The sequence below is a fragment of the Camelus bactrianus genome, chromosome 2, assembly GCF_048773025.1.
Source record: "Camelus bactrianus isolate YW-2024 breed Bactrian camel chromosome 2, ASM4877302v1, whole genome shotgun sequence".
Lineage (NCBI taxonomy): Eukaryota > Metazoa > Chordata > Mammalia > Artiodactyla > Camelidae > Camelus > Camelus bactrianus.
The window spans coordinates 66,180,140-66,203,035 of record NC_133540.1 but is presented as its reverse complement, the minus strand read 5'-3'; the positions used below and the strand labels follow the sequence as shown (position 1 = coordinate 66,203,035).

Sequence of the window (22,896 nt, the reverse complement as noted above, 5' to 3'; positions counted from 1 at the left end):
GGGAGGGATGGAGAGCAGGAAGTATGGAGGAACTTTGTACTTTCAGCTCAGTTTTGTTGTAAACCTAAAATTGCTCTAAAAAGTATAGCTTATTAATTAAAAAAAGAAGGTAAGATTCTGATAAGGAAATATAGATTCATACAGACATCTCTTCCCAGGGTCCCTTTGCCATGTGGCAGTTATGTCTTTAAAAATCTATGTTAGGTAATACCATGATGTTCTTCAATAACAAACAAGCCTCAAAATCTCAGCTTCTCATCCATGCTATGCCTAAGAAAGAGAGGGAGAAGGTATGCCAGCTCTCAACTACCTCTGCCCAGAAGTTACCCACAGAGATTCTGTTTGTGGTCCATGAGCCAGAACTATGGCCCCAGCCTAACTGCAAAGGAACGCAGGAAATATAGGAACACACATCTATTTTTTATGAACATTAACTGTTCCTGCCACAATATCAGTTTAAAAAATCTAAATGAGCACTAACTAAGCTTGAACATCTTACAAACAGGTGAAGAAGGCTTTGAACAGGATATACCACCAGAATCGTAAAGTTCATGAAAAGACTGTGCGCACAACCGCAGCTGCTGTCATTTTAAACAACAATCCATCCTACATGGAAGTAAAAAACATCCTGCTCTCTATTGGGGAGCTTCCCAAAGAAATGAATAAATACATGCTCTCTATTATCCAAGACATCCTACGTTTTGAAATACCTGCCAGGTAGGAAACAGTGCCCCGGTCTCTGCTTGTCCCAGCTTATTTGTATGTTAGTGTGGTGCACATGTGGTTGATAAAAATGGTGTGGTCTTTCTTCTGGGTTATGTTGCATTAAACCAGAGTTTGCCAAATTTCCCATAAGAGAACTGTTTGGTGGGCCAGATTTTACAACTTCAGCTTGGCACTATGATTTGAAACTCTGGGTATGATTTTTCCTCTAGGTTTCCCATTCGATCTGGTAATACTGTATTACCAAATGTTAGCAATGTTTTAAAATCCAACTATATTTTCAATAGGACTATTTTTATAACTAGCATAATAAGATGAAGTAAGTTCTCACCAAATGGCTTTTCATCTTAACTTTCCAAATGTTAGGGATCTTTGATGCTTCATTTATGACAGATCAAATGAATTTACCATGTGAGTTTAAAACCTTAGATGTGACCCACATTTTAGAACTATTGAAAATATGAAGAGTGTGATCAGCCGACTTCACTGCTCTCAGTTACTCTTGCTGTATTCATCTTCCTTCCAGTTACCAAGTCTCTCCTTTCAAATTCACTGAGGTGAATTTTTTTCACTAAAATCAGAGAGCTGGAGGAGGAGTTTCTATTTCCCCTGAGTTACACGCAGAACACTACCTTCAGGAAAGATCAAATTTGAGTGTTCCCAGTTGAAAAGGAAAACAGACATAGGGGAGGGTGGAAAATGGATAAAGAGAAAGGAAATGGGGGGAAAAGGCAGTAAAAGAATGAGGGAAAGAGAAGCAAGGAATAAGACTGAAGGATAAAGAAACAGGAGGAGTAAGTAGATGAGAGAAAAGAGCAGGGCAAAGAAGGAAGGAGGGGCAGATGAGTGATGGAGATAAAAAGCAAAATCTCTTTCCAGCCATGGGTTCCTAGTTCAGTGGATTCGACTTCTTCTATTGCTTTGTTTGGTTTTATGAGACTCAGTGGAGGATATTCTGGATGTATTTGCTGCCCTTGTCTTGGGAACGTAGTGATTCAGGGGACAGTAAAGGGGAAGCAATGGAGTTGAGAGCAACCAGGGAAAGATGAGGAAGCCATCGCCAGCACTGCAGTCAGATCCTCAGAACTGCAAATGTCCGAGTTGGGAAGGACGTCAAGGTCCCCGTGCTTGGTATCACTCTCCAATGCGGGGGTCTTATCTCCCAGCAGGTGGTGTCCAGACTTCGCTTGCACCGCTCCAGTGGCCAGAGGTTCACCACCTCTGAGGGAACCTGTGTCATCCATCAGAGACTCTCACCAGTCCTTACTTTGCATAACTGAAATCTTCCTCCTGGCCCTGGTTTTACCCCTGGAGTGAAGCAGCACAGATCTAATCATCCATCCACATCCTGACCCTTTGAATATTAGCAGACAGCTCTTCATCTTTTCTTCTCCAGGCTAGAATCCTATAACTGAGCGATACTTGGGGGAAAACCCTATATCCATTCCTTCCTCTCGATAAGGTTCTAACTCAGATCTAGACCCATATTTCTTTAGTTGATTATTTTAATGGGTTTTTTTTTTGCTGTGTTGTTATAATTTTCTTATTACTGATATGATTAGTGTTAAGTAGTCACGAATAGGAAGATGTCAACACTAACTAGACAGGTAGACAAAATAGAGGCACAGGGTAAGTTTTAAGACTTACTATAGAGGAGACAATTGGATTTTACTGAGATGTTTCTTCAATTAAAAACTACAGGGGGCAGGGTATAGCTCAGTGGTAGAGTGCATGCCTAGCATGCACGAGGTCCTGGGTTCAATCCCCAGCACCTTCATTAAAAAAATAAATAAATAAATAAACCTAATTACCCTCCCCCCCCAAAAAGAAGAAATTTATGGGAGTTTACTATTAATATCATTAGCCAGTGATAACATGAGAAGGTCTAGGAAAACATTTAAAGAAATATTGGGTAACCTCTCCAGTTTGGTACAACTTGCCTTAAAAGTATATACTATTTAACAACAGAACCACGATGATCAAAGAGCACGTGTTTTCCACTCCTGAGGTGTGTCCATCCATCAGCTTAAGCCATCTCATAGTTGGGTGTTCTCGCCTTGCTGTCATTGTGATACCAAACTGAATAATCCGAGGAATGAAGGGGAAAGCCCTCGTCCTGGTGCTGGCACTCCAGCTGGCACCTCCCCAGTCTCGGAGCGGCACGAGGAAAATTTGGCCCCCTCTTTTTTCCACTGAGGATTTGGGTCCTTTCCACATCTGACTTGGGAAACAGCCATTACTATGAATGTGCAGCTTTTTTCTCTTATGTGTTACAGCAAAATGGTCCGTCGAGTTCTGAAGGAAATGATTGCTCATAATTATGACCGTTTCGCCAAGACTGGTTCCTCTTCTGCCTATACTGGCTACATAGAACGTACGTACCCCAGAAAGGGGTCCTCCCTTCCTGCCCGTCCCCAGCCGGGTATTGCTGGAACCACGGTTAAATTACAGGGTTTTTTTTTGTGTGTGTGTGTCATTAGGTAGTCCCCACTCGGCATCTACCTATAGCCTGGACATTCTTTACTCTGGTTCTGGCATTCTAAGGAGAAGTAACCTCAACATCTTTCAGTATCTTGGGGAAGCTGCTCTTCATGGGAGCCAGGTAACTCGTTTTCCATTAACTTTGCTTAGTAAAGGATGTAAGGAGTTTGTGTGAAGTAAAATAAAATATATTCTAATGATAACACTATAGAATGCATAATTAATATCTCTGTTGTGTCACGCATGAGTCCATCTGTAAGAGGCTGTGTGGTTTCTGGTCCCAGAAAGAGTTTAAAATATGAACTTGAAAATCTATGTATTTTGAGTCACTGGACTTGCCAAGCATCCATAACCTTCTTTTCAAAGGTATACATATTCCCAAAATTGAAATCATGCTAATATTTCTCACATATGTTTTAAAAAATATTTTATTTTTAATTCATAGATATATTCCTTGAAGCTGCAGATATTTAATTTTAGAATATCTTTCCTTCTCTGGGTATTTCTATGAGAAGATTGATTCTCTATAATAAAAGCTTTCATAATAGAATACGGCTCTCTAAAGAGTCAATCCATGTCTTTCCAATACTGCTAGGAGAGACGAGAATAAACTGTAGGCATCTGGCAACTGGCTAACTGCCATCCCCTTAGTTTTATCCCAGATTTGGTGACAATCTATAAAAGCTTCCTCATTGTGAAATATACTTTCTTTTTAGTTCTTATGCATATCAAATTATAACCTTCTAAATAAGCTCGTTTAAGCTTTAAAAATGATCCAGTGCTATATAAACTTGGGTTCTTATCAATATTGAGTTACCACACTTTCGACAGGACTCTAGTCAGGATGCTGCGCCTTCTGTCCTGAGGCATCACCATCTGTTTTCTGATATGTGCTCTGAAATGCGAAGCTCCCAGTGGCTAAGGCACTGGGTATGAAAGACAGAGGATACGTAGGATTCCTCTGTGGCAGAGATCAGGATGAGAGCCTCTTCATGGGGTTCTTTTCTTTTACTACAGAAAGTTTTATGCGGACAGGTGTGAGGCGCGGCTTAGAGAGTTCACAGCCTCTGTCGTGCAGACTCAGGCTGGCTGTCTAACACCTCTCCATCTGCTTTCAGGGGCTCTGCAGGATAGCTGATCCACTATGCATGACAGTTCTGGAGACTAAGAAGAGTCTCTAGGGTGACACTATAAAATGGAAAGCTCATGGCCTTGTAGTCAGAAGGGGGTTAAGTCCTGCCTCTGCTGTTTGAGGTTTTCTTTCCAGCCTCATCTACAAAATAGATAAAATTATATGTACCTCAAGGGATGACTGTGAGGATTAAATGAGGAAAACTAACTCAGCTTGTTTCAGGCATAGAGTAGTTCGGGTTAGCCTAGCAGCTGCAGGCATTTGAGTTTTTGACCCTAGGGGAGTTCTAGCTGTAGTCATCATCACTTGCAGAAGAGGCAGGGAGCTAATGTCATGGATGTTGTGCCCATTTCCCCCCAGGTGGTCATTGAAGCCCAAGGACTGGAGGCCTTAATTGCAGCCACTCCCGATGAAGGGGAGGAGAACCTTGACTCCTATGCTGGGATGTCAGCCATCCTCTTTGATGTTCAGCTCAGACCTGTCACTTTTTTCAGTGGATACAGTGACTTGATGTCCAAAATGCTGTCAGCATCTGGCGACCCTGTTAGTGTGGTGAAAGGACTCATTCTGCTGATAGATCATTCTCAGGTAATTTATTCATTCTGCAAGTATTTATTGACTGTATCACAGGCAGATTTTAAATGTGCTCTAGGCTTGGAGGATACAGGACAAAGTTCCACCCATCTTCGAGCTCACACTCTAAGCAGTCTGCTCTCTTGGTATTGTGCCCTTTCTTCTTTTCTCCTTTGCTATAAGTAAATGGGGTTTCCTTTGGCTTTTGTTAGCTGGTGAAGACATCTCACTGTTGAGGCAAAAGAGGACATACTCAATTTAATATGAATATAATATAATATCAGTTATATCTCAATAAAGCCAAAAAGGGAGAGAGAGGGAAAAAAACTGGTGCTAATAGAAACAAGAAGTTATGGAAAAATAACCTAGGATTTGACAGAGAAGAGATGGTATTACCTCTCCACTTGAATTTCCTAGATATGTGGACTTAGATTACATTTTTTTCTGAAGACAGGAGCTGAACTACATGGCTTCATAAGTTACTGATGATATTTATCATGACATCGATGATAAAGATCCAAATAATGCATCGTTTTGACCCTGCCAAATCAGTGGAGGCATAGGCAACCGCTTACACCAAGCATGTGTTTAATGGAGACTCTTTGCTCTAAATTCTCATGTTTACAAAGGTTCATTCGTTATTAGAGAATAAGAGAACTTTCATTCACTTGAACTGCATTCTTCAGAATAGTTTTCAATTTTCTTCACCCCCAAATCTTACATTACTGTACTGAGGTATGACCATACCATCTTCCATGCAGTGAGAGATTTAGGTGACCAAGTTACTGTGGGATGGGCGTGGTCTGCCTCTTTGAATTTCTGAGAAACAGAAGAAGGTTAATCTGAATAACCTTTGAGTTTGAATGTTCGATGCTTAAACTTTTTTTGGTTTAACTTATTTCCTGCCTCACTAAGCACAGCAATATAAAAAAACAGAATATTTGCCAAATAAGGAGCTTATGTGAAATCCTTAAAGTGGTCACTGGGCACACTCATTCATAATTGTGATACTGAATATATATGAGGAGATTAGATTAAAATTTATAGGCTATAGAACTTGCTTGGGAAGTTTGCTTTTGTGGTTTAATACATTTACAAGTAATAGCTTGGGTTTGAATTTTGCCTCCGCTAGTTACTGTCTGTGTGCTCTTGAGCAGTTACTTAATAGCTTTAAACTAAGATTTCCTACTGATAAAGTGAGGCATTTGGAACAGATGATCCAAAGTTTTTATCAGCTTTATTCTTTGCCAGGTAATATGAGGATTTTGATTTGTTGGGTTCTAGTTATGAAATCATAGCTTTTAAGATCTGGGAGAGACCTTAAGTATCAGATATTACTAAAACTCCCATGAAACTTCATTGATGGGAACAAAATATTAATTCCCTATCTTTATTGTTCCTCATCACAGGTCAGGATAGCTGTCTAGAACAAAAATAACCAAGTTTGGGTAGCTTAACCACATGGTTTGATTTTTATCATGTAACAAATATTTGGAAGTTGCTACTTCAGGGTTGATATGAGCACCCTAAGATACTATCAGGATCTAGACTCTTTTTCCTCAGCTCAGCCATCTTTACTCATGGCTTTAACCTTGTGCTTGTCACCTCATGAATATCAGACGGCTGCTGCATTCCAGCACTACTTCCTCATTCCAGGAAGGAAGAGGGAAGGGTAGGGGCAGCAGAGTCTGATTCGTTCAAGAACTTTCCTGGAAGCCCTATCTATTCCTATAAAAGATAAGCATCTGCCAAAGGAAACCCTTTTGTTAATGATGAAGCTGTGTCATATGGACGCCCGTAGCTTCAAGAGAAGCTGATAAATATAGTTTCTCAATTATTATATTGACATTCTAAACAAAGCTGTGATTCTGTCAATATGAGTTAAAAGAAGGGCAACCAGCAATGCCTTTCATACCTCCTTAATCCTCACGTTCACACAGGAAAATTTGTTCTCAAATTACATTGGAATTTTACACTGCACATTTCCATTGCGGTATTACCTCTGGGGAAATGCATTCTTAATGAAAGAATCTCTAAAGAAGGCGTAAGAGTGCTGAGAAAATAGCCCACATTTTAAGATGTAGGAATAATAACAGTTCAACACCCATCTATGTGTACTCATCTTTTGATCAAACCTACCCATCACCAATGCCCAGTGGTTTGAACCAGGGTATAAAATTTGATGCAAACGTAAGTAGTAATCTAGGTTAGGGTTGGCGAACTCTTTGTGTAAAAGACAGAAAGTACATATTTTAGGTTCTATGGGACACATGGTCTCTGGTACAATTACTCAGCTCTGCCGTTGTAGAGTAAAATTAGCCATTAGTGAGATATTAACAAATGAGTGTGGCAGTGTTCCAATAAAATTTTATTTACAAAAACAACCAGTGGGCCAGAGTTGTCTGCAAGCTATAGTTTGCCAACCCCTGATTTGGATTATCTTGTAAGGTTTTTTTATTCATTAAGCTAGGGCACCAAAGGCATATTCAAAGAGAAACATCTTCTCTTAGCTGTTAAACATAACCCAATGTCTGTGTATTTCAGATTGGAGTGTTTGGCAGACCTGGGTGTATTATACAAATAAGCTGTTTGAGGCTCCCTGGCTCTGCAGAGCACTCCAGTAATGCCATCCCAGCTTCAGAGGCACATACCACTCTAGGTCAAGTGCTGACATTGGAGGAAATGTTGGCAGCGGGTGGCTTGTCACAACTGCCAGGGCAGATGGAATTACTCTGTGCTCACTCTCTCTCTCCCTTTTCAGCTAACTGGATTACTCTTCAGAGAAGGATGTCTGATAAAGCCAGATTAATAGGGAAAGCCTCTTTAGCCAGCAAAGAACTTTTTTTTTTTTCCTGAATGGAAGCAATAGGATGAGTTGTCAAAATATCAGTGTCTGAGCTGCAAGAAACACCTTTGGGACCAAAAGTAAAAGATCAAAGGGGTCACACTGGCTACAAAACAAAGCTGCAGTGTCTTGTTCCTCTGGTTCATAGACAAGAATTTAAATAAATATACACTCTGGGTCACAAGGACATAAGCCTGGGTTCTATCTTTTCTTGCAGTATTTCTCAGAACAGGTCTCCTTGCACACTAGGAAACAAAATAGTTAAGATTTTGTGATAGCTGTGTATAGTAGTAGAAAATTCTCCCCACTAGAGACAGGCTGGGTGTTCCTTTCAGCTCCAAATGTGGAGCCTCCAAGCCTGATTTTTCTATTCAGTCTGTCAGTCTTTAGATATAATGCCTGCCAGGGAAGGCAGTATGGGAATTAAATGAGATAGCAAATGTAGAGCTTTGGGGGCACAATAGGTGCTCAAAAACTGTTAGTTCCACTTATTTTAGACCCCTCAAAAATTAGAACCACTGCAGTATGTGGTTTAGTCCCTTTCACTAAAGAAAGAGTGGTTTGTCCTTCTATAGACGTCTGTGGTCTATCCTCTTACAGGGGTCCAAACAGATTCCTCTGTGACTATACATAAGAATTCTTCCATGATTCCTTTGCATGGGAGATGTGTAATTGTCCCAGAAAGCCAAGGCACTCCTCAGTGCAGTGGAAATGCTCTCTCCCCACAAAAGGCTCATTGTCTTAATAGTAGTGAAATATTCTTTCCCATGGCACTTGGTGTGTTTTGACATTCCCATAACATATGGTCGATGGGAAGGCCAAAGTCTGTATCACAGACCTCTGCTGGGTTGGGTGGACTAATAAGATTATCGTTTTCAAATTGGGAACAGAGAATAGGATCCAACGGAAGAAATACCTCTGAGGCAGGGCACACAGTAGGGCTCATTTGGAAATAATCACAGTTACCGTACAAATGCAGAACTCTGATACTGTGGTTCTGCAGTTCATAGGCATAGGTTAAAATTTGGCCGTGATTAATGCGGTTTTCTCAGAATACTCTGTGTTCCTTTATGTTACTTTTGATGCCTGAAGCAGTATCTGCATCCCCCCACAAACACATTTTGTTCTAGACTGAATGTAGCAGTAAATATCCTTAGGGCTCGCTCCCAACGTGTCCCAAGCTCTGCTTCAAGAACCTCATGCTTTCATCCAGGTGTCTTTCAGACTGAAGGTAGCTTTGTGCCACATCAGACCTTTTTTAGTAAACCAAGTTCTATGACAAAGATTTCCTGACACAGTTTTTGAGAAGAGAGAATTCAGGGAGATTAATGATGAACATAATCCTTTCTAGAAAGTGAAATTGCAGCATTTTTAGCTAATGAAAGCAGTGGCTTGCTTAATCTGAGCAGGGCAGTTACATAAAGAAATTAGTCATGCTGCCAGTTGCCATGAACCTAAGATATTTGTGGGAATATCAAAATTAAGGGTACTGAGCCTTTTTCCCAGAACTGTTGTCATTTCCAACACTGTCCCTAGGCAATCTGATTCCAATGCAGCTGAAGAAGTTTTCAGCCAACTTCGCCCCATCTAATCCATGTAAAAACGGCAAGACTTAAAGGGTAAATGCTAGCAAACAGCATAAAACAATGGATTTCAGACCAAAATTGCTGAGGATGGACTATGTTTGTAAATATGTACGGTTGAGTTCATGTTGGTCTTGCTTGTCATTTTAATGTCATTCCAAGCGGCAAACAATAGGGCATTAAGGCTTAGTTAAGTTGCTTGCCTTACTTTCCTAGCTTTCCTTTTCTAGGCAGTTCCTGGAACTTGTGTCCCGCACTGGCAGTTTTTATCCTGCCTTTCATTTGCCAGCAGGCTGCAGTTGACTATATTTGACACGACACATAACTAGAGAAGTGCTAAAGGACTTTGAGAGCTCATCCAGCCCAACCCTTCATCTTATCTCAAAGCCACAGCTGGATTCCTGTTGGAGAAGCCTTCATTCCTCCTAGTCTGACAGTTCTCAAATTTAGGTGCATCAGAGTCACGTGAAAGCTTATTAAAACAGATTGCTGGGACTCACCCTCAGAGTTTCTAATTTAGTAGGCATGGGGCATGTATTTCTCAGAAGTTCCCTGGATGCTCATGGTATTCATCAGGGAACCACACTGTGAGAACCATTGTCCCTCCCAAAGTGAGGCAAAGATTGAAAGAAAGCACCCTTCTCAATTGACACTTCACTTCTTTGGTATTTTGATTGACTTAGATACTTTAATAATCAATGATCTACTTCTGGTGATCAAGATTAGAATGTGTTTCCGAGCCTAGAGGAAGATGTCAGCATTAGCACAACTCACATGCTACTACCTACAGCAGGAGGTTGAACGTGCCTCTGGAAAGGGGCTGGCTACATTGTGCTTCTCCTCCTCCTCCTCCTCCTTTTCCTTCTAACTATTATTATATATTTTTGTTTCCAGGAGCTTCAGTTGCAATCTGGACTTAAAGCCAATATGGAGGTCCAGGGTGGTCTAGCCATTGATATTTCAGGTTCAATGGAGTTTAGTCTGTGGTATCGTGAGTCTAAAACCCGTGTGAAAAATCGGTAAGCATGTGTATAATACTTTATGAAAAGAACGGCAGAGATATGTTTTTGGAATTGTTTAAACTTCTGACTTCTCAAAATCCATGCTTTCTATTTATAATCATTAAATCACAGAGTAGAAAGTAACCATGGGAAGTCATTCTTTCCTAGCTTCTTACGAGCAGGTTGGTACCTAATAGATCTCAGCCAAGGATCTTCTTGCTTTTAAAGACATCCGTGGACAGCATGCCCAGGGGATGAGAAGGTCATCTTCTCTTGTTTTCCACTTTAGTAGTTGACAAAGCTGTCTGAAAAGTTTACTTTTAAGCAAATTGTTTTAGCATTTACCTCATGCTTGGATTTTAAATCTTTCTTATTTTGCCATCTTCAGGGGAGAAAGATAAAAACATAGTCACTTTTGTGCCGAATCTAAATCTTAAACATTGAGTCCGTAAGTGTTTTTATTAGTGTTCATTTTTCTAAACAAAATTTTCTCAGCTCCTTTAGTTTTTCTCATTGACCCATTAGATCAAGTGAAAGCATTTGATATTGAACTTAATGTCTTTGAATCAGCATGATAACCAAAAGAATTATTCTTCTGTTTGGTATAGTATTGATGAAAAGAAAATAGAAAGGCAATTGATTTTTACCTTTTTGGATATTTAATAATATTGTGGGACAGAACTGAGATAGGAGTGCTAACATTAGATTTTTAATTTATTTTGAACAATGGATGAAAGAATTGAGAACAATCAAAAGGTGGGACATTTAACACAAAAGGTGACCCACATACAGTGCTACTAAATGGAACCAAAGAATGAGAAACCGGCCAGGCTGTCAGAGGGATAAGCAATATAATTTAGGGCGTCCCTTTGAATCAGTCCTCTTTCTCTTCTTTCTGATGTATTTTCTAGATAGAGTTTTCCCCAATTGAAACTGAACTGAATTCTTTGCAGGAGGGAAGCAACAACAGCAACAGCCAAAAAAAAAAAAAAAAAAAAAAGAAAAAAAAGAAAAGAAAAGAAAAAAAAAAATCTGGCTTTTTACAAGGGGAACAGTGTCCCTAAGAATCTACCAGTGTCTACATTGTAGCCTACATTGAATTTCATCCTCAATTTTCCATTTGTTCATTTAGAAAATATCTCTTAAGCCTCTGCTGAGTGTAAGATATTAGAAGATATGGTAAGGGATTCAGGGATTTAAACGGTACCACCTCTGACCTACTTTCACACTGTCAATAACAGCAGGTGTGCTGAGAGTAGCCCTCTCAAAACAGCGTGGATAGACAACTCTATCTCATTTGAAGTTTACAATTAAATTAGACTGGTTCTAGAGGTAAGCCTTATAGTAGGATTGTTTACCCTCTTCGTTTTCATCCAAGCTACTCTCCTAGTCAATCCAATCTGTCCATCCAGTTCTCTCGGTGAACACTGGAGAACCCACCATATCTGTCCTTCCTGAGGCACCCATTGTACACGCTGTAGGAATGGCTCTTTGTGATTCTGTGGTTTTTTCAAATATCTTGGCAACCATAGATTTCTGTCACTAGAGACTCTTTGAAGAAAGTAATATAATGGAACTGAAATAGCTGCAGAGAAGCCGAGAGAGAGTCACCGAGAGAATGGTTTTAGAGGTCAGCCATCTTCTTGGTGAGCTTAGCCTTCATTTTATGGTAACTTAGGTGTTTCTGACTTCCTGAAAGGACTGGGTCCCAGGCATGTTTTCATCTTGGTTCTTGGTATGCCCATACCAAACAGTAGCACCTGATAGACACCGCATTCCCACATCCACAGTTGAAGGCTGGGGGAGGGCTCGGGGAGGGCACACCTTCACCGCCTGATTCCTGGGACTAACTAGGATCTGGTTACCAACAGAGCTGTCAGCACACTCAGGTCACCTATTAGTCCCTTAAGTGTTTCCTTCTAGCTATCAGTGTCAGAAATTCAGACACTGTGAAATTATAGCTGTTAGTTCAGCTTGGTTAAATGTGATTAACAGATGAATTTGCTCAATTCTTCAGGGTAGCTGTGGTAATATCTGGTGACATCACAGTGGACTCTGCTTTTGTGAAAGCTGGCCTGGAAATCAGTGCGGAAACAGAAGCAGGCTTGGAGTTTATCTCCACAGTGCAGTTTTCTCAGTACCCGTTCCTAGTCTGCCTGCAGATGGACCGGGATACAGCTCCGTACAGGTAAGAAGCAAAGCTTGTCAAATGTTCCAGGGCTATCTCCAGCTCACCAGAACCTCCCATTCTGTTTTGAGTGTTCAGTTTCAGAAATTAAAAGAAAACAGTAAAAAAAAACCAGTGGAACATGAATTTTCTTTAAATGAGTAAAAGAATAATTAAGACTAAAACAAAAGTCAGTTTCTAGGATATTAAGAAACTGTAATGATTAGTTCAGTTGATTTAGGAGATAATACCATATTCTAGTCCAGAAATAATTTAGCAAGGAAACCAAGGGATTTGATTTACCAGAAGAGTTGCCACATAGTTTCAGCAAAAATACTAGATGTATGTTTACTATCAGCTATTTTCACAAGTGTCTTCTGGACAGAAAGCTCAAAACAAAATACCTGACAATCATTCACCATGGTTTAAGAGCCCAAATGAACTTACAATTTTTAGGTAGTCCATGCAACAGCAACTTGAGCTGGTGTAAGTTTTGGCTCAAGCTTAAGAGTTTGGGATTTTGAATTAAAAAACTTTTTTTTTAGTAGAATACTTCATTTCTCAGAAACCACATGTGTAATGGGCCAGGTGGCTTTCCCAACAGTCTTCCACTCTAGAATTGTCATTGACACTGTGCCCTTTGAATCTTGTAGCAATTACTTGTAACAAAACTATCACAAGGAGGGAGGATGCTCTGGGTCTAGGGGGCACTGCCGCTTCTGTGGTAGGTGTAGAGGTCTCCTTGACACACACTCTTAGCCATGAAAAGAATGTGTAGCCTTAAAACAGAGAGCCATGTCCTGCATCATCTCCTTTGATAATAGGCCAGAGTTGAGCACCTTCATTATTTCACTAACATTTCATGATCCGTGTAAGGAATGCTAGATGATATTAATACAAATATGAGCAGGTTATATTTTTACAGAAGAAAAGATGGTAGATTATAGTCGAATATTAAACTATGGCTAATTTATGCTAACTTAACATCTACAATAAATCTTGATGCATTTAGAAACTCAACCTTCCAACGGTCAAAATGCAGTGACCAGCAGTCCAGGGACAAGGTGAACTGGTTTGGGTCCCCATTTCTCTCGGGCCAGAGCCCTGGGGATGTTTCTAGGTCAGTAATCTCAGCTTCAAATCAGTTGGTTTTGCTCCTTACTCAAAAGGGGAGTATCCCTGAGTGGGGCTCCTGGAATGAGGGCAGGGAGACATAGCAAGGCCCACAAAGCTTAGAGGTGTCTCCAAAGAGCTGAGAGGAATTTGGTCCTTCAGTCCAGAAAAATGAGTGACGAGACTCCCATATCCCAGGCACCTGAAGTGGATCTGCTGGTGTAAAAATAAACGAGAAGAAAAACAAAACCACCCATTCGTGGGAATGAAAACTGGTCATCTTTGACACTCACAGCCTTTCTCAAATGGCTTTGAAACAAAAGCTTCAAGTGTTCACTCGACAACTTGGCTCTGACGGGTGTGGGATGACTTTAATATGGGTGTAATTTTGCTATTGTTGTTGTTGTGCAGGCAATTTGAGACCAAGTATGAAAGGCTGTCCACAGGCAGAGGTTATGTCTCCCGGAAAAGAAAAGAAAGCCTGATAGCAGGATCTGAATTCCCACTGCACCAGGAGAACTCGGAGATGTGCAAGGCGGTGTTCGCTCCTCCACCAGAGAGCAGTTCCAGTGGTTGGTTTTGAAACTGACGGGTGAGCTCGCGCTGGAATCCATCTCCGCGGAAGGGCTGCACTGCCACGCGCTGGAGGACTTGCTCTCTGAGAGCACAGTGTTTACATATTTACCTGTATTTAAGATTTTTGTAAAAAGCGATGGAAGAAACCTCACGTGATTCAATTTGGGCCTTTTCAGTACCACCTACAGTGTCATTGTGAGCTGACGTATGTTTCACCTTTAGTAGCATTCTTAGTTTTCTTGTAGCTTTCTCAAATCCCATTTAGTATAGTGAAAATGGTTCTGCCCTGAGAAGTCGTTTGTAAAAAACAAACAAACAAACAAAAAACCATGAAACATACACTCAGGAGAGCCTAATTTTGTTTCAACAATTTTCAATCAATGTATATGGAAACCCTTGGTAGAATCTTACATGGCTTGTTTCTACCAAATACATTGCCCAATCAGGAAAAAACAGCCTTTTTTTTTTCTTTTGTGGGAGAGTCAGAGAAAGGAATAATGCTTTTAAAGGCTCTGTCAACCAACTTCAAGACTTAATCTTTATCTCTTCTGTTGTTAGTTTTGTTAAACATTGAGGGAGAAGGCACATGGAATTAACACTTACAATCTGATCTTTCTGCTGACCCTATCGTCAGATTGCTAGAAGAAAACCAATCAGTCCTCTGCCTTCTGTCCTTCAAAAATATTGGACTTGGCACATAAGAATTAGAAATAATTTAAAAAAAACCCAAATTTCTTCTGTATAGCACAGGGAACTATATTCAATATCTTGTAATAACCTTTAATGAATAAGAATATTAAAACAAATATGTGTACGTCTATGCAGGACTGGGACGTTGTGCTGTACTCCAGAAATGGACACACTGGAACTGACTGTACTTCAAGAATAATAATAAAAAGGCAGCACTTCTCAAACTATATAAAAAAAAAGAATTAGAAATACTAATTTCAGAAACTCCATTTGACTTTTTCTTGTGCTGTCTCTTTGAGATGGTAATGTGCTTCGCTATCCTTTAAAAGGGATATCCTCACTTAGTCATCATTTCATCTTTCCTTCACTTGTTTTGAGGTTCCAGTCTGTTGGACTACAATCTACAAAAGCCAGAATGGCTGAGAGAATTTAATGATGCTTGGAGAAACTGATGGATTTGGACTTGTAAAATGTGAAATCAAGAAAAGAATGTATTTATATAAATTGAAAGAACCACATTAACCACTTTTAAATATTTATTAGTAAAACAGATACATGTGTTGATAGTGATAAGCCCAAAACAGATAACAGGGGCTCACTTGTCCGTAAAACACACACACATACACACGATGGAAGTTTAGCTAGCCCAGTGTTGGTTGTAAATTTAAAATGATGTGTCAAGAAATAAATATTTGGAATTCCTATTGAAGTGCTTTTGTCCATTACATTGAGCACCATATTTCTCAGTTCTTGCCACTTTCGGAGCCCAGACACATGTACAGCTAAGCCTCTCTAGCCCTGTAGAACAGACCAGATTCTCTAATAGATGGTCAGAGCCCTTTGGAAAATGGGCCATTGAAAATGGCAGCAATCAGAAGCTCTTAAGGACCTGTAAGCTTCGAAACAAGCTCTTAGTCCTGTTTTCATAAAGCTCTGGACCGGCACCCTTAGTGTCATGTTACTGAGAAGAGAAAAAGGACTAAATAACTGGAGTGGGTGGGGAGTAGTGTTGGTGGTGGTGTCACTGGCCCTGGAGGAAGCAGTCTGTAGAGGCCCTCGTGCTACAGCAAAAGCAAGTTGAGCCGAAGACGCCGTGGACCAAGGAGACTCGGCCATGTGATGTTAACAAATCACAGCTGCTCCTCTGATGTGAAACAATAGCTTCCTTCAGAGTCATGACCCGGTGTCCTGGACACCTCTGTTACGCTGCTTCCCAGCTCCTCCGCCGGGCTGCGTCAAACACTGCCACCCATTTGGAGAATGGAGAGTACTTAGCAACTCTAACCTGCTCCAAAGAAACAAGAAACCTGATGCATAGAACAAACATTAACTCCCTTCTAGATAAATGAGACAGAAATTTAAGAGGAACGGGGTGATAGTCCACGTTGTAAGTGACATACTGGAGCCAGAAATATAACTGCTGTCCTCTGGTTCTGACCCCTGTTTCAAACATCAGTGTGAGACGGCTGACTTCCGCAGAGATGTCTGTCTGGGAACTGCCTCTGACACGAGTCCCTGTGCCTAGGCAGCTTCTCCCTGCAAACCTGAAGGATTTAGCCTGGCTGATTTTCTTCTACGGAGTCCTACAGCCATTCCCTGTCTGTCATTGGTATACCGCCCCGTGACAAGTTGCTCCCTGCGTCTCTGAATCTGACCACCTTCAAATGCATTTTTAAAGCTAACACTTATTTAGTGATTTTATGGGTGAGGTATTTTAAAGTATTTATGTATATTAAATTATTTAATTCTCACAACAGCCATATTTAACAGGTAGCATTATTATTTCCATGTTGTGGACCAGCACTGTCCAATAGAAATGTAATGTGCACATAGATAATTTTAATTTATGTTTACAAATATAAATGTTTATAAGTATAAATGTATTTTAAAATAGCCATAAATACAAATGTATTTTTATAATTTAAATGTTAGTAAATATAAAGATAAACAAATTTAAATTTCTAGTAGTCATATTAAAACATAAACAGGTGAAATGAACTTTAATCATATTTTTTTAACCTTGTATATCCAAAGTATTATCATATCAAATGGGATATTTTATTTTGGGGAGGAGGATTAGGTCTTGGAATTGTGATATATAATTTGCATGTATAGCACATCTCAATTTGGATTAACTCATTTCAAGTGATGGCCACAGGTGGCTAATGGTTACTGAACTGGACACGACAATTATAGATGGAGAAACTGGTACACTGAAGACAAGTTAACTTGCCCCACAGGAGGCATTCTCTCAGCTAAGAAATGGTAAACCTAGAATTCACGTACAAGTAGTCTCACACCAGAACCTGCTCTGTGAATCCACTACATTTCCCTGATTGTTTTGGTTTTTAAAAATTTGTTGCTAAAAGAATACAGATAACAGCAGGGAGCTTGAGAGGTCAAGAAAGAGAGTGATCACTGGAACCCAAATAGCCTGAGCTGTGTGGCACTATGGCCTTGAGTTAAAGGACACAAGCAGCCCTCACCACCTCCCCTGGAGGAAACCAGGGAAACAAACACTCTGACTTCACTTTCTTTCCTCTTTTGGATCTCCTGCCTGTGGTGCCTTGGCTGAAACCAACAGAAGCCAGAGGGCAAGAGTTCCTATTGATCCAGACTATCCACAAAGATGGAAAGGACGAGAGAGGGGTTTGGAGGAAAAACTGGAAGAAATTTAGCCCAGGTTTATATGATGGGCCCTTATCTACAATTTATTAATTTCTTTAATCAGTCATCTTACATAATATGGAGGGTCTATTAGGATCAATAAATGAGCTAGGTTAAAAAAAAGTTTGATATGTTGCCTCTTCTCAAGAAACTCAGTGAAGTGGGGGTAGGTATAGCTCAGGTGGTAGAGTGCATGCTTAGCATGCACAAGGTCCTGGGTTCAATCCCCATTACCGTCATTAAAAAATTAAACAAAACTAATAATAAATAAATAGACCTAATGGCCCACATCCTCCCAAAGAACAAAACAAACAAACAAACAAAAAAACTCAATGAAGTAAGGAAATCAATACAATTAAAAATAATTTTAGTACAATGTATAAATGTTGTAAAAGAAATGTATTTGAAATCCTAAGAGAGCATAAAGAGAAAAAAGAAAAAAGAAAAAAGTCATCAAGGAGGTGAAACTTGAGCAAGGCCATATGATTTCTTTACCTCTCTCTCAGCTACTGCTTATCCAGAATTGGCCTCTTACTTTGTGTGTCAGATTCCCTTACTATCCAGGACACCTAAAACTCCCAAATGGGCTCAGGTCTGTTTACCTTCAGCCTGAGTATGCAGACAAAATTCACACTCACAGGGCCCACTGTCCAATTGCATATTCTGTTTGATGATCTTGGAGAAGAATATAAGAATTTGTATCCATGGAAAGTCCACCATTGGAGGTTCATTAGCTAATCATTTACCTTCCATTGTGGGATTACAGTTAATTGAAAATGAACAAGTAATCTTTTGCTACCCTCCTCTTAATAAAAGTTTAATTTATTCACAGTTGACTTGGAACATCACATAAACCTGTATGCTATTTTCATCCTTCTATTTTTACTAGGAAGATTCCTGCCATAATCTTCTAGGATTACTTGTAAAATTTTGGACATTCTCTTTCTAGAACAGGCTTTAGGTTTAAATTTCCTGGTTCATTTGTAGGTGGAAGTGAGTCACAGTCACCTCCATTCTGTTCTGGGTTCCCTATCTCTACTTTTTTCATACTTCTCCCATTCAGTTTGCCTGAAGATTAACCACATAAGCACAGTCATTAGTAAGATTTCAGTGTGAGATGAATCAAATTACTGAGATATGAAGAGATGCTTAGCAGTGGAAATGTTCTAATATAGCCTTCAGTTAGGGAAGAAGACACTGGCTCTTTAATAAAATCTAAGGAGGGCTGAGTGCATACAAAGCATTTACAGGATGAGCAGACAATTCCTAAGAATGGGAGTTACTGATCAATAACCAAAGTCTTCCAGAGTCTCCCTCTGCCTTTCTTACTTACCAAACTTTCTATGTTGCACCTGTTAGGGGCCGTGCACTGCTCTACTACTAGATGCTCTACTCAGAGGTATCCAATCGTTTCATTCTCATTACAATCCTATACGGTAGAACTATTATACACCTCTTGTACATGGAGAACTGAAGCACAGAGAGATTCAGTGACTTGTCTGAGATCTCAGAGCTGGTGAAGAGCAGAGCCAGGGTTCAACCCAGGAGTCTTCCTCTAGAGTTCAAGCACGTGCCCATTGTACTCAGCTACCTCCCCAGGATCCAGTCAGAGCCCCTAAGCCAGGAAGTCAATTCCCTCTCCACACCCAGGTTCAACACTTCATTCCAGCCTCATCTGCACTGATCTTCACGAATGGCACCCCTCCTGTTCCTTCCACACGCCCTCTCCAGACACACCACCATCCTTCTGCTCCACTTCCTCTGCTCTCATTCTTCTCCCCAACCCTTCCACCCAAATGAATCTTACCAAGCCCAACTCCCATTACATTTTCTGTGTATTGAAGCTGCCAGCTACGGCGCCACCTGCTGCCCAGGTACCCTTATTACATCTACCACCCACTTGGGAATGAACCATACCAACCTGGGTGACTGCCTTTCTCTTTTGCCCCATGTCATTAAAAAATTACTTTTATTATGTAAATATCTTTATCTTCCCAAACAAAGGATGAAATTCTCAAGTTCAGGACCACGATATATATCCTTAGTATCTCCCATGCAGCACACAGTCGGTGTTCAGTAACTACTGAACTATTCCCAGGGATTTCAGTGCCTTTGTAACTTTGAGGATGCTCAAACTGCTTCAGAACAGCTGAGGAGACATTGAAGCAGAAGGAGCCTACGGTCTGTCAGAGCCTTCATAGGAAAGCCATTCTCTTCGTGGTCCAGTGCACTTTGATTCCTCTCAAAAGAAAAAAAATAAAGGAGCCAACAGTAAAGGCTAGATGAACATTGCCCAAAAGGAAGAAAAGCAATATTTCTTAAGCACTATTTTTTTTAATGTTCACAAAACCTTTGAAACAGGCGTTTATTGTCTCCATTAAAAAATTAATGAGGAAAATGAGGACAGGAAAGGGATATCTCCCTGGGACTTGTGTGCTAAAGGGATGGGTCAAGAACAGACTTCTTTACTCTGGACATCAGCCTTCTTGCTTCCCTCCAAGAAAGTGGTCAGCTGTGGTGGCCAGTGCCTGGCGGTCCAGAGCAGTGGGTCTTAAAATTGTGTGCATGAGAGTCACCCGAAGGACTTGTTAAACCTCAGATTGCTCTGTCTCTTTCCCATTTTGGATTCAACCGGCCTGAGGTTGGCTGAGGATTTGCACTGAAAACAAGTGAAGCTTCCCAAGTGAAGCCCACGCTGTTGGTATGGGGGCCACACTTTGAGACACTTGCTCTAGAGAAGAAGGAAGACACTTAAAATCATAAAACCTCTGGTCTCTCCTAAAGTTTGCATACTGTGTGTGTGCGTGTGGTGGGGCAGGGAGAACAGGAGGTGGTGAAAGTAAGAGTTTGTGCTTTCTGCAGTGATACACGCGTTTCAGCAAATCACAGAAGCTTCTCAAACCTCAGTCTTCAGGATCATTTTATGTGAGTGAAGTGCTAAAATACGAAGTTTCTGAATGGAGTGTCTACATGTTTGGGGGTAGATGGCTGTGAGACATCTGTGTCAATAGTTTTAAGAATGTTTATGTCCTTTTATTCAGTAATTCAACCTAGAGGACTTTATCTCAAGGAAATCATCAGAGATACTTGGAAAGATTTGTGTTCAAAGTTGTTTGTTGAAACATCATTTTCATAGCCCCAAACCATAAAAAACTAAGTAGTCGAAACTATGAGATTGATAAAACATATTATGATACAGCCATATGATGAAACAAGACAGAGCTGTCAAAATCATTTATTTAAGAATATTGGAAAATAAGGAGGTAGGTTTATAATTTTATGAGGAAAAGAAATAGACTACAAAATAGTGTGTAAAGCCTCAAGTACACTCACAAGTATTTATTTCTGGAGGCAACTTGCTTAGTGATTAAGAATTTAGAATATTTTAATATTTTCTAAATTTCCTTCAAAGAACATGCACTATTTTTATAAATAGAAGCTATCTCAATACATGGATTGAGTATTTTTAAGCAACCTGTGTAGCAATGAACTTGAATTTTTCAGAAGCAGAAATGCTGACATGGAGAGGCACAGTGTAGTAGTTAATATTTCTTGAATGCTACCTACAGGCTAGGGGTAATAGATAATATCTCATAATTCTCTCATTATAATAATATATAGTACCTCACATATTGTATATATATTATAAAGCATTCTGCAATACTCTAGTGTGTGTTTGTGTGGCATTTACACGTATGTATAACAAAACCTGTTTTCACTCTCTATCCAGCAGTACTCAAGCTGTATAAGCGTTCAGAGAAGATTACACTCAAGGGACAATCTGTTGATCAGGTGGTAACTCCAAGGGGCAGAAACAAAGGTAGAAGTTTCTGCTATGTCTTTGATGATCATCTTTCCACAGCACTGCTGTTGGACAGACTTTCTGTCAAAGGGCTTGGGCCATGCTGCTTCTCCCTTTGGCAGCTCCCTGCCCCTTGCACAACTAAACAGCCTCCTCACTTTCAGTCTCTTGCTATGGTTCTGGGTTTTCTGGTTCTCTTCACACCTAGCCCTCTTCGCTCCCTGCCCACCCCATGCTGGGTTGTTGGCGCGGATCTCCTCTTTGTGGCTGTTGGCCAGTTTCCTCTTTCAATCTCCGTGCCTTCGACAGGGCTTAGACTGGAGAGCTTCCTCAGCGTATCAGGCATTCTCACCGTGTTTGAAGGCTTTCTGAAATCCTAACCTCTTCATGAATCAGAGCACCTGGCATATGGTCGGCATTCATTCATTCCTAAAGAACGTTGATTCCCTCTGCACTGGAGCCCTCTGAGACGCCAATGTATGCCCAACACACATACAAAACAGGCCAGCAAATCTTGTATATACCATTTTCATTCTAGGTTTTTTCTGGAATCTTTGACCAAGGCTACACTAACCTGAGAAATTACTTTGAAATTACTTTATAATTCCTTTTGAAAGAAACTACCTGTTATATACCCCTGGGTGTATTTCTGAAAGAAACAAAAAAACTAATTTGAAGCGATACATGCACCCCAATGTCCATAGCAGCATTATTTACAATAGCCAAAATATGGAAATAACCTAAGTGTCCATCAACAGATGACTGGATAAAGAATACATGGTATATAAATATAAAGGAGTACTACTCAGCCATAAAAAGAATGAAATTTTGCCATTTGCAGCAACATCGGTAGACTTGGAGGGCATTATGCCAAGTGAAATAAGTCAGAGAAAGACAAATACTGTATGGTATCATTTACATGTGGAACCTAAAATATACAACAAACTAGTGAATATAACAGAAATGAAGCAGACTCACAGATATAGAGAACAAACTAACGGTTACAGTGGGGAGAGGGAAGGGGGGAAGGGAGTAAGAGATACAAACTATTTTGTATAAAATAAGCTACAAGGATATATTGTACAACTTGGGGAATATAGTCCATATTTTATAATAATTATAAATGGAGCATAACCTTTTAAAATTGTGAATCATTATATTGTACACCTGTAACATATAATATTGTACAACTATACTTCAAATATATATGTATATATAATCTTAAGGAAGAATATCTGTTTGAAAACATTCCTTGATGAGGATGGTGGTTTAAAACACATCCCTGAATTAGATATCCTTCCTGATGGGAGACTGCCCACTGAGTCTGGGTTCTGCGGTTTCTTGTCAAACAGAGTGTGGTGAGAGTGACACTGTGTCACTTTCTGTACTAGACCTTAAGAAATGGGCGGTGTCTGCTTCCTGCCTCTTGAGATACTCATTGTTGGAACCCAGCCACCATGTGTTGAGGAAGCCCAAGCAGCCTGTGGAGAGGCCCGGCTGAAGAGGAACTGAGGCCCTCTGCTGGCTCCAGCTGACTCCAGGC

The 22,896-nt window shown here is 40.2% G+C and overlaps 1 protein-coding gene across 1 annotated transcript in view; it reads left to right on the top strand.

Annotated features, from left to right (window-relative positions):
* MTTP (microsomal triglyceride transfer protein) overlaps positions 1-15,593 on the top strand; it is a 45,442-nt gene extending 29,849 nt beyond the window's left edge. Inside the window, exons 12-18 of the mRNA XM_010953572.3 lie at positions 506-717; positions 3,000-3,097; positions 3,204-3,325; positions 4,697-4,924; positions 10,232-10,356; positions 12,356-12,526; positions 14,030-15,593. Coding sequence (XP_010951874.2) covers positions 506-717; positions 3,000-3,097; positions 3,204-3,325; positions 4,697-4,924; positions 10,232-10,356; positions 12,356-12,526; positions 14,030-14,201 — 1,128 coding nt within the window. The 3' untranslated portion in view covers positions 14,202-15,593. The remainder of the gene's footprint in view (positions 1-505; positions 718-2,999; positions 3,098-3,203; positions 3,326-4,696; positions 4,925-10,231; positions 10,357-12,355; positions 12,527-14,029) is intronic.
* The last annotated feature ends 7,303 nt before the right edge of the window (positions 15,594-22,896 follow it).